The sequence below is a fragment of the Neomonachus schauinslandi genome, chromosome 9 (genome assembly GCF_002201575.2).
Source record: "Neomonachus schauinslandi chromosome 9, ASM220157v2, whole genome shotgun sequence".
Taxonomy (NCBI): Eukaryota; Metazoa; Chordata; class Mammalia; order Carnivora; family Phocidae; genus Neomonachus; species Neomonachus schauinslandi.
Window position 1 is genome coordinate 72,985,530 of NC_058411.1, and position 11,042 is coordinate 72,996,571.

The window sequence follows — 11,042 nt, forward strand, 5'->3', positions numbered from 1 at the left end:
TTAGCCTGATCTCAAGAGTCTGCTGGACACACCGTGGTTGGCTGATAATAGGCACTGGGAGCGGGGTGGGTGTGGTTACTGTAGGAAAAAATCTAGATCGCATGGTTTCTGTTTTTACACCTCTTCTCTCTAAATGCTGGGAACTCTGGCTCAGTTTCTCAACACCTGTGGGCAAGGCAGGAGTAGTCTGTTGGAATTTCAGCAATGCTCCCTTTTGTGGAGGGCATGGCCTGCAACTGACAGAATGGCTAGGGGCCTGGATTCCAGAAGAAAATACAATATCCAGTATTCAGCCTTTCCACTCCCCACTCCACCACTTGCTGTACCAGGCAGCTCCTAGGCAACCTGGAGAAATGAAGTATAGCATGGCTGAAGGCGAAGGGTAAAAGGGACATTTTATTATACACAGTAGCACAAATGGGACAAGAGTCAAATCTAGAGTGATGGTCTTCATATCAGTTCTCCAATTTATAGGCACTCAACCTAAACGCCCTTTTCTCAGTCCTGGAGGAGAAATGGATTCTCATGTAGGAGAAAGCTGTGGTCCAGTTCATGAGGATGATGCCTAGTGAATGTCGCTTAGTCTCAGTGGAGGGCCAAAGCCATTTGGGAAAGTGTCTCCCGAGGGTAGGAAGGCCATCCTAGATAGGTCCATCAGAAAAACCAGCAATCTCTTAGGCCCACAAGGCAATAAAGGCCATGAAGGCAAAACCAGCGGCTACGCAGCCCCACTTGGCCAGAGGGGCCTCAGGGCCAGCTAGCTCCCGGGGCAGAATTTCCAGGAAGGTGACATACAGAAAGGTGCCGGCTGCCACACCTTCTAACACAACCTGGGCTAAGTCCTGCCCCCCTTTAGAGTCCCCTTGGGTCACAGCCAGCCCCAGGATCAGGCCCATGGGGGACATGAGAGCTAATGACAGTATGGACAACATGGCCCATCGTGAGCCAGTGCCTATCTGCACCAGCCGCAGTCCTACCCCAAACACTACGAGCCCCTTGTGAGCCAGGACAGCAAGACAGAGCTGCACGGTAGTTGCTACTGTTGGCTGCAGCCCCACGGCTAGCCCTTCAAACACTGAGTGAAAGGAGAGTGAGAGCAAGAGGACGAGGGCCCGGAGGGGACCCTTTGAGGGTGAGGGTGGAGGTCCATGGCTGTGGAGTTCTAGGACATGAGTCCCGCCCCATTCCTCCTGCACTGTGGTTCCTCCAGCGGCCCGAGGACAGCACTGCAATGCCAGCGACTCCAAAAAGAAGATTAAGAAGAAGCCCAGGGAGATGATGAGCTCTCCGTAGGGATACTCCATCTAGGAACAGAAAGAGGGGCTGTGAGGTGGGAAGGGAAGAGAAGCGAGTACACGGGGTGGCCATGGGAGTGGGAGACTGAAGAGAATGGGAAACATGGGACTCTGCCCAATTCCTAAGACTTGGCGGCCTGTTTGCCCTGCTGGCACTCACTCTGGTCTGTGACCTTATTCCCATCTGCTTCAGATGCTTCCAGATTGATGCAGCATATTGGGCATAAAGAAGGGCAAGGGAATGAAGCCAAGAGCAGGCATGGACAGTAACAAGAAGAATCCCTGAGGGACTAAGGGACACCAGAGTGACAGGTTTAGAAATATGGGAAAAGAATGTTAGGCCTGTCAAAGGGCCAGAGAAAGAGTGAAAGAGTAAAGCAGAGATTTTTCTGGGGTCCCACAGACCCAAGAGGATGGGGTGGGCTCCTCCTTTCCTCGGTGCTGTCTGAGCTGAGGAGCAGAGGGGATTCCTGGTTTCCTCCCTCACATACTCCCCTCAAAAGGGCCTGGCAGTGAAAGGAGTCTCTGGTTCTCCTCCCCCTCCAGGGAGGGACTGGCGGGAAATACTTACCTGAGCTGAATCAGCATCATCAGAAGCATTTCCCTCCCTTTCTGTCCTGTTCTAGGGAGAGAAAAACAGAAATCAGGTAGGGGATGGATCAGCTCAGCTTCCTGTCCTGCCCCTTCAGCTCCATCGCTTTCCTTAAAGTCCAACGTGACCGGTTTTCACCATGCCATGAAAGAGCTGTCCTCTTCCCTGTCCTTCCACCCTTGTCCTCGGCTCTGTCATTTTCCCCCCTCATCATTCTGGCCTCACAGCCCTGCTGCTCACCTGCATCTTAAACTTCTGGATCTCTGAGTCAATTCCCTCCAGGGCTTCAGCGGCCATGTGCATGAGCCCCGCTCCCAGGAAAACACCAGCAGAGGTGCAGCCCAGGAGGCTGAGGACCCGGCGGTGACGACCTGAAAAAAGGAGTTAGAATCCAGTTGGCAATGAGATAGAAAAGGCGACAAAAGAGCAAACAGGTAGCACCCGATGTCCCCAGCTTGGGGATGGTGAGAGCCTCGGAGCAAGGCATCGGGATAGGTGATAGGGCCATAGTCAGGCTGAGGTTATGGGGCCGGAGGCGGCAGGGCTGTACCTGTGGCAGCATCAATCTGGAACCACTTGAAGCAGATGGGAATAAGGCCACAGACCAGGGTGAGAACCAGCAGGGCAAACAGGCAGCCAATTTTCACTCCTAGGAGTGTTTCCATCCTTGGGGCACAGGATAAGCAGATGCCTCAGAACAGTAAATGGGAGTTATGACCTCTGGAGCAGGAGTGTGGAAGTAGGTGGTCAAAGCTGGAGTAGCCACTCTCCTGAGTTCCAGGAGGCCGTTGGGATCCTCCTTCTGTTCTGTGTTGCCTCTGCTTGCACAGCCTTGCATAGCTGACTGGGCCCTGCCCCAGATTCCCACCCTCCCCCTCCGAGGAGGCCCCTCCCCGGGCTCACGCCTTCCAGAACTGGGAAACCGGAAACTCCAGACTCCCTGCCAGGCACAGCCTGTGCTGTGTGTCTTCTCCTCTTCACTGCCATGACTAATCCAAATGCTGTGGACAGTCTTCACTCATGCCTGGCGCTGGTCTAATCCAAAATGGGGGAGTCTATGGTAGGTCTTCCCCAGCTGTTTTGTACGGGGGACACTTGGTCCTGCCGTATTCAAGACATTTGATCTAAGGTTCCCATACCCTCTCCACCCCACCCCATGTCTCATAGGTTGTTATGCTGATACCTGAACCCTACCTTTTCAGAAGGGATTTGGGGCCTCCTTCGGGTAGGAGGTAGGGCTGAGAGGTGGTGCTGCCACCTGGCACTCTGGGGAAACCGGTAGATGAGGGGCCTCCCTTCTCCTGTAACCCCAGAGAAATAGCTCCAGGCATGGCAATTTCTAGTGGGGAGTTGAGGTTTCTAGTATTACAATATTGATGCTGTTCCAATTTTTGACTGTGCCTGTTTCTGGATATATACAGATCTTCCTCAACTTATGATGGGGTGATGTCCCAATGGACCCATCCTAAACTGAAAACCTCCTAGGTTGAAATGCCATTTAATACACCTAATCTACCAATCCTAGCTTTGACTAGCTTTAATTGTGCTCAGAACACTTACATTAGCCCATGGTTGCGCAAAATCATCTAACCAAAGTCTATTTTATAATAAAGTGTTGAAGTCTCATGTAATTTACCACATACTGTCCTGGAAGTGAAAACCAGAATGGTTTTAAGTGTACCAGCCGTTTACCCTCGTGATGGTGTGATTGGGAGCTGCGGCTGCCCAGCATCACGAGAGACTATCATACCACATACTGCTGACCTGAGAAAAGATCCAAATTCAAAATTCAAAGTCCGGCTTCTACTCAGTGTGCCTCACTTTCACATCATCTTAAAGTTGAAAATTTGAAAATCGAGCCACGGTAAGTCAGGACCGTGTGTACTGGGGGAGAGGGCCTAAGAATTTTAAGACAAAGAAAGGTTCTTTAGCTCTGAAACAGCGAGGCCTAGGGAAAAACTGAGAAACGAACCAAGCAAACTGAAGGATGCTGCCTGGATCTACAGGGGTGGAGATGGAAAAATTCAGTCTTGATGGGGATCGGCTCTTGAGGAAAATGTATCAGGCAAATTCCGGGGGAGCTGATGAACCCTGAGAAAGACAGAAGAAAAGGAGGGAGAAAAACACAGAGGCTATGCAGCCTGGATCCCCCATTTAGGTGGCCCACCTAACAACCGTGACACCTGCTGAGCCAGTGCTCAGAGACTGGGGGCGGCTTTCCCTACTGGCCCAGATTACTTCCCTGGTCGTGGTCTCTGGTAGAAGAAGCAGTACTCTTACAGGAGGTGAGCTTGAGATCTCTGTGGGAAAACAGGCACTGAATATCTGAGGATTCTCTCTGCTACAGGATTGAACATGACAACTGACCTCTGTACCTTTTAAGAATCACAAGATCCACTTATTCTTTGAAAACTTTTTATTATTATTAAAGCCTCAAACAAACATATACATAGGGCTACCAGCACTCCCACCCTGGATACCAGGGAGCTTCAGCCTTGGCAGGCCTAAAATAAGAAAATACTTAATTTCTTATTAACGCCTCCTTGTCAACTCCTAGGGGGTTCTTCAGCAGGGGACAGAGGAAGCTCGGACTCTGAAGGCGTGATCACAGGTAAAAGATCTCCCCAGGAGCTGACACGAGCACAGCGATACAAATCCCTATGGAAAACAGAGGTCAACATGGGCTGCAGGTTCTTGCCACCTCTCCCTAATTTTGGTCACACCCTTTATACCTGCCATGCTGGCGGGCTGTGATCACAGCATGCTGCATATGCCCATCTGGACAGCACAGGTGACAATGCACATGGCGTGGCCGTTTAAGGACAGGCTGAGTGATACGGGGCCAGCGATCAGCCTCCTCTGGAGACCCCCGGGCAAGAATTACCATCGAGAACTTTTCCTCTTTTTGCTTCTTCTTGTTCTAAGATAAGGATATAGAGACTATTTGGAGAAAAAAGAGATGGGAAAAAAACTTGTGACCCCCATCCCTGCAGCCCTTTTCATATTCTATAAGCCATGGACACTCAGGCCCCGCAAACCTCCAGACTCTTCTCTGACTTCTCCAACTCTTCCCACCTCTGACTCTTTATCATCCCGTTCCCCTAGGCTATTTTCTCCCTGCCATAACTTTCTCAGGATACATACCCAGCTGAAGGGGATGCAGTGGTAAGCCTGAGAAAAGCTACAGGCCAGGGGCTTAGAGGCTGTCAACTGGGGACAAGGAAGTTCATGTGGACACTGTGAACACACAAGACAAAAGAACCACAGAATCAGACAACTGAAAAACAAAGAGTGATAGAATTAAGGGCTAGGGCAATGGCAGCATAGGAGCGGGAGGTAGGGAGAGCCAGGGGAACAACTGGGAAAGAAATTGGATAGGGACACAAAATAGTAGAGGGTGGTTTAGCTTTGCCCTCTCACTTTTCCTGGCCACAGCTGAGTTTATATCTTTGCACGCTGGGAAAGCTAGAGGTGATACTCACTGGGGCAAAGACAAAGCCAGGTCGAGGGTCCAAAGGTGACTTCTCTTTTCCCTGAAATCAAAAAAATTAAGCTGGGTCTGAGGGGTCTATTCTCATAACTCAATCTCTGCACTCAGTAAATTGAGGACTCCTTTAACATTCAATTCTGATAATTATTAACTAGGCTCCTTGGGTTAAGCTGGCTGCTTCTCTAATACTCCAAACAAAGAACTTTCTCTCTGCAGTAGAAAAGCAGGAACTTGGCACATAGTACGGTGCTCTCCCTTGTCAGCAACCTCTACTCTCAAAAAGATCCCACTCCAGGACAATTAAATTTATGATTATACACTGGCTCATACTGTCCCCAAAAGGTAAGGTTCTTGGCTTAGCAATGCCCTGGATCAGGGGTTGGTGCACTTTTTCTTTTTTAAAGGCCCAGAGAGTAGGCAAAATCTATTTCTGTCCCAACTATTCAACTCTGATGTTTATAGTATGAAAGCAGCCACAGACAGGATGCTTGGGTGGCTCAGTCGGTTGAGCATCTGCCTTTGGCTCAGGTCATGATCCCAGGGTCCTGGGATCGAGTCCCGCATCACATTCCTTGCTCAGCAGGGAGCCTGCTTCTCCGTCTGCCTGCAGCTCCCCCCTGCTTATGCTCACTCTCTCTCTGACAAATAAATAAAATCTTAAAAAATAAAAAAAAGCAGCCATAGACAAGACGCACACCAATAAGCATGGCACATATAAAAACAGGTGGCAGGCCAAATTTAATCCACAGGTCCTAGTTTGCTAATCACTACCCTATATCATAACGACTTTATATGCCTAATATCCTGAGTGTCACCCCTACCATTGTATGACAGAGTCCCTTCAGTTCTTAAGGGAGTAGAAGTGACTGGTGACAGATGGTGGGGCAGGGGTGAAAGAAAGAGAAAGAATCTTACCTTAAGGACCAGATCCCTGGCATCCATGAGAAGGCAGTGTCCAGCTTTTGTTCCACTCTCTACCAATATCTGTTCACAAAAAAAGGAAAATAAGCATAAGCCCTGAATTACACGAAAACATAAATGCTAGCAGCTCTGTAAGAACATTCACAGATGGAGTAGAGGGCCCTAAAGGAAAGGGCCATCCCCATATAAGATGGGAATGAAGAGCCTAAAAGAGGGACAAAGGGATCTACACATGAGAAAAATAGTCAAGAATGAACACAAGTTCCAATGGAGAGAAGGAAATGCATGAAACCCATGACACTGCTTTAAAACTGGAAGGGAAAAAGGGATTTCAACTCACCAGGAAATGACTCGTCTTGCGCCACAGGGTCTGAACTAGCTCAGTGCGGTCAGCCTTGCTGGGAAGTTCACTTAGGGAGAAGGCTGATACCACCACATCGAACTGTACCTGAGAACCAGGACAAGGAATGTGACAGACCTGACATTACCCCCCGGCCCCCCTTCCAAGAGTATAACAAAGTTCTATCCCCTTGGATTTCTTCTGTTCTGTTTTATCTTCTAGCACTCAAGGCTGGGTTGCAAAGCTGAAGCCACGGTTTTCCATCTGCCAAATTCCACATTTAACACACTCTGAACATTGTCACTTGCCTTGGGTGATACAGGTAGAAACTGTCTGAAGAAGACACCTGGAACATAAGGCTCCCCAGATTCTGAACCACCTGTGGAGTAAAGCAGAGGTGCGGCAACTATGAGTGTACAGGTATAAACTGAAGTGATATCTCCATAAGAACTATGGTCCCAAGGCTAAAGCAAACCACCAGGTGTGGCACCTGGGTGGCCCAGATGAGTAAGCACCCATCTTCGACTCAGGTCATGATCCCGGGGGTCCTGGGATCGAGCCCTGTGCCGTGCGTCAGGCTCCCTGGTTGGGCTCCCTGCTCAGTGGGAAGTCAGCTTCTCCCTCTGCCCCTCCCCCCACTCATGTTCTCTCTCTCTCTCTCAAATAAGTAAAATCTTAAACAAAAACAAAAACAAAGGGCAGGGAAACACTGGGTTGCCTCTCCTGTTTCTCTTACCCAACCCACCCACAGTCCAGCAAAGGCCTCTACCACCCTCCACTTGACCATAACACTGGAAAGAAATCAGACTCATCTTTAACTTTTAGCCCTCCTCTACTCCCCAATAAAACACCCTTTCTAGTTCTCTGCTTAACTCCTTCAACTTTGAAGCAGCCCCTCCTTACCCCTTGTCCTCACCTTTCAGTAGCTTTTCTGCCAAAACCAACATAGCAGCTGAGCTGTCCACACACACATATTCACGTAGGCTCTGGCCCCAAGCACTATGAGCAGCCCTAAGATGGGAAAATATAAATCACCATTTCTCATGACAAAGAGTCATCCCTACAAGGATCTCATCCTACAGAGATCCCTCTGCCCCCAACCCCACCCCTGGGAAACAGAGTATTATCTTAAAATAGTTGGAAAAACTAACAGTGTTATTTTCTGATTTCATTTACTACTCCTTAAAAAAAGGGCAGACTCAAAAAAACTATTTGTAGGTAAAAAAAAAATCTTGGTGATATGCCCTAGACTAAATTCCTTTCCTTTTTTATCTTTCTAAACATGGGTCTTTTTTCACTTGAAGTTTCTTTAAGTTCTGGCCCTAATCCATATACTTTCTTTACCTAATCTGAGAGAAAAAACATTCTAGTTCCCAACTTTCCTATTCTCCCTCTGGTTCCCTAGTCTCTTGGAGTGTTATACACATGGCTCTCTAGAGCTAGAATTGACAGAGACAGAAAGATACTTACCAAGTGACAGAACCAGTACCCGAGCCAAAGTCCATTAAGGTTTGGGGCTGGAACTCTGGAACTCGAGCCCGGATCTGAGGAAATACGTAATACCCCACAGTAGGGTAAGTAGACCCTTATTTAGGGCCCCTATGAATTAGGCAACCATGAGAAAGCAGATGAGATGTGAATGTTTTTTTGAGATTCAGTGTAAATACCTTACAGAATGGGAACCTCCTAAAACAGTGATTTTAAACCTTTCTTGGGTCATGAACCCTTTCAGAGAATAAAGAGAGCCTCTCAAAAAAAAAAAAAAAAAAAAAAAAGGAAAAAAAAAAAAAAAAAGGAGAAAAAAAAAAGCCTCTCAAAAAAAAAAAAAAAAAAAGCGCACATACAATGTCCCAAGAACTGTACCCTAGAAGCCTACTTTATGAATAAGGGAACTGATGGTAAAAGGTTGGAAGCTGAGGGGCTTTCACCTCATGGAATGCCCTGGAGACTGCTGCAAAGCCACCATCCAGTCTTGCTGCCATATACACCAGGCTTAGGCTCTCATTGTAGCTGCCAGAAAAACCAAAGAGTCACACCCACCAGGAAATAACCTCCATCCCATAGTTAAACTTCTAGATTTTTAGGAATGAAATCTCTGGAAAGGGCTCTTCCAGCTCAGTGTTTTTACTCCTTAAAAGAGAAGAGTCCTGAGTACAAACCAGGTAAGCTTTTCAAATAGGAATTGTGTAACAGTACTTCCCCAGTCTCCTCCTAGAGACAAGATTTTTTTTTCTTTTGCAGCCCTTCTAGCCCCCCTTACCTCAGTTCTTGCCAATGGTATGTAGTTTTGCGCAGGGTTCGCAGCACTGCTTCACGAAGTTTCTCCTCCACCTGAAATAAGTCTGTGGTGAGAACAAGAACTGAGAGTGAGGACCTGGGAAGAACAGGGCTCAGATCCAATATTTGAATATGCTGCTTGCTCATTCCCATGCAACTCTCATCCTAGGCAAAATCTCAGAGCTTAAGAGAGAAGCCAAATCTAGAGAAAAATTTCGGGTAAAAATAACAGCAACCACCACCATCACCACCAGAATGTATCAGATAGTATTTTGCCTCTAACGGCAGTTTATTCAACAAGACCAAACCTATCCCACAGGTTTTGCTCTCTATTAAAGGGAAGTGTCTCAAAGATTTAAACGGATAGGATAAGGACAATATTTTGTGGATTTTCTTCAGTACCCCAAAACTGCAGACTGTGACATTTCCATGGGGCTTGAAAATCTCCTCTCAGACCTGTGTTCAGTTCAGTACTATTTTATCTACACAGCACCTACTATGAACTAGGTCCTTTGAGAAGTGCAGGGAATACAAGATGAATAAAAGGCAGGTCTGTAATATTAAGGAGCTCACACCCATGAAAATAACTTGATGAGTTATACTCATTCTCCTATCCCTGAAGAGCGTTTCAGTACTGGACAGAGAGCCATACAAGGATTTTATTTCACTTGAATAAAAACTTAGACCGTCCTAATCCAGTGGATTTGCAGGAAAAAACCCAAAGACCTAGATTTTGACAGGATACTGAGCACCCTTAGAAACCATCTTCTTTTAGCAAGGCATCACTGTAACAAGCAGCTCTGGCCAGAAAATCAAACAAGAAACCGCAGTATCTATTTGAGATAGATACTCAAATAGATCTGTAAAATTATTTCTTGCTTTTAATTTCCCACCGATATTTCAATTTGGCCTACTCTTCATTCTTAGGCCCCACCTGGGTTTTCCAGGAATTTTTCCTCAAGATGTACAGCCCGTCTTTGCAACTCCTCCGGCTCTACAGGTAAACGCCGGCTCCACAGGTAATTGGCCAGTGCTTGCGCCTGCTTCTCCACATTGGGCATCGAGCTCTCTACGGGCCAAAGATGAAACGCGACATCACTTAATGCAGACCCAGTCTCGCTTCTTCTCGGGCTTCCGCTTCCCACCGTTACTCACCGAGCAGCAGGAACTGCGCAGCGGCAGCCAGGGCAGGCGGCACCTCTACGCATGGCAGCTGCAAGACGCCGGGGTGCCGGCGATGGGGCCTCTTCCCCAGAAAATCGGAATTGTTATCGACCTGGGATACGCCCGGCACGACGGCGGCGAGCGCCTGCAGGCCGAGAAAGAAAAGCTGATTGCGGGGCAGAAGGGAAGGCTCTGGCGTTTCGCTAAGGAAGGGGCTGCCGAGGGCGCTCTTCCTCGGAGCGGAGCTATTCCTGAGATCCAGAGTCTTTCCGAGAGCAGGGAAAGCAGACACTCACGCGAGACTGGGGAGCTTCTCCACGGCCGCGGCGCCATCTGCTACATGTCAGCAGATGCCTCAGTCCTCTCGCGGTCGCCATGGCACCGGAGGCGAGCAGGAAACGGAAATGATGAGGCCTGTGACCCTCACGGAGCAGTGTCAGCCAATGAGAAGAGCGAGTGCTTCTAGTAGCCAATAAACAATCGATATGTAAATCACCTCGGAGGGGAAAGGTACGTGGGTGGGATCAGGACCTCTGGTCCTCCGTAACCAGCAGAAGACGAGGTGCCCTCAAGGCTGTGCGGCGACTGGTCTCCGCGTCCCGAAGCCGAGGGGAGGGCCGGGGTGGGGCGGGGGCGGGCCGGGGTGGGGCGGGGGCGGGCCGGGGGCGGGCCGGGCCGGGGCGGGCCCTTTCCTGGACGCTCTAGAGAAGCGCCATAGACAGCAAAAGACTATTTCTGGATGTATTACCTACCTGTGTTCCTTGCTTTTCTCTGTGGAGAACTCTGAAGTCTTGGGATTTTTTCCCCCCTGTGTGAAAACGGGAGAATGCAGTAAGGGAAAGATAAGAAAAACCCAAATTTAGGCAACCCAAGATAACAGAAATTAATAGTTAATAGATTCAATGGTTTTTGTTCTGTTTTTACATATTATTCTCTTATTAAATTGTCCTCTTAGATAAATAG

The 11,042-nt window shown here is 48.4% G+C and overlaps 2 protein-coding genes across 5 annotated transcripts; both read right to left on the reverse strand.

Moving 5' to 3' along the window:
- Nucleotides 1-376: 376 nt before the first annotated feature.
- SLC39A2 (solute carrier family 39 member 2) lies at nt 377-2,732 on the reverse strand. Of its 2 annotated transcripts, none has more exons than XM_021695543.1 (4): nt 2,438-2,732; nt 2,128-2,258; nt 1,867-1,917; nt 377-1,304 (listed from the first exon to the last, which is right to left on the reverse strand). In XM_021695543.1, exons 1-4 carry the CDS (start codon nt 2,550-2,552, stop codon nt 675-677), a joined length of 927 nt encoding a protein of 308 aa, XP_021551218.1. In that variant the 5' UTR covers nt 2,553-2,732; the 3' UTR covers nt 377-674. The 2 variants fall into 2 exon arrangements, with proteins under 2 accessions (XP_021551218.1, XP_021551219.1); XM_021695544.1 differs by having other exon boundaries at nt 1,221-1,304; nt 1,867-1,912.
- Nucleotides 2,733-4,291: 1,559 nt separating this feature from the next.
- METTL17 (methyltransferase like 17) lies at nt 4,292-10,461 on the reverse strand. 3 transcript variants are annotated; one of them, XM_021695426.2, is made up of 14 exons: nt 10,376-10,461; nt 10,071-10,224; nt 9,850-9,984; nt 8,899-8,980; nt 8,567-8,648; nt 8,109-8,182; nt 7,555-7,649; nt 6,947-7,017; nt 6,639-6,746; nt 6,293-6,361; nt 5,370-5,420; nt 5,032-5,124; nt 4,620-4,807; nt 4,292-4,545 (listed from the first exon to the last, which is right to left on the reverse strand). In XM_021695426.2, the coding sequence occupies exons 1-14, from the start codon at nt 10,454-10,456 to the stop codon at nt 4,434-4,436; spliced, it is 1,395 nt and encodes a 464-aa protein (XP_021551101.1). In that variant the 5' UTR covers nt 10,457-10,461; the 3' UTR covers nt 4,292-4,433. The 3 variants fall into 3 exon arrangements, with proteins under 3 accessions (XP_021551101.1, XP_044773926.1, XP_021551102.1); XM_044917991.1 differs by having other exon boundaries at nt 9,850-9,980; nt 10,067-10,224; XM_021695427.2 differs by lacking the exons at nt 5,032-5,124; nt 5,370-5,420.
- Between the last annotated feature and the right edge of the window lie 581 nt (nt 10,462-11,042).

What these genes read in the sequence shown, in the direction of transcription:
- SLC39A2 (XM_021695543.1), bottom strand. Translation starts at nt 2,552, where the DNA reads ATGGAAACACTCCTAGGAGTGAAAATTGGCTGCCTGTTTGCCCTGCTG. An exon ending in TCCAGAAGTTTAAGATGCAG is followed by an intron (nt 1,918 to 2,127) that starts GTGAGCAGCAGG and finishes TTCTCTCCCTAG; the next exon opens with AACAGGACAGAAAGGGAGGG. An exon ending in ATGATGCTGATTCAGCTCAG is followed by an intron (nt 1,305 to 1,866) that starts GTAAGTATTTCC and finishes TTCTGTTCCTAG; the next exon opens with ATGGAGTATCCCTACGGAGA.
- METTL17 (XM_021695426.2), bottom strand. Translation starts at nt 10,456, where the DNA reads ATGGCGACCGCGAGAGGACTGAGGCATCTGCTGACATGTAGCAGATGG. An exon ending in GAGAAGCTCCCCAGTCTCGC is followed by an intron (nt 10,225 to 10,375) that starts GTGAGTGTCTGC and finishes CTCGGCCTGCAG; the next exon opens with GCGCTCGCCGCCGTCGTGCC. An exon ending in AAAATTCCTGGAAAACCCAG is followed by an intron (nt 8,981 to 9,849) that starts GTGGGGCCTAAG and finishes TTCTCACCACAG; the next exon opens with ACTTATTTCAGGTGGAGGAG.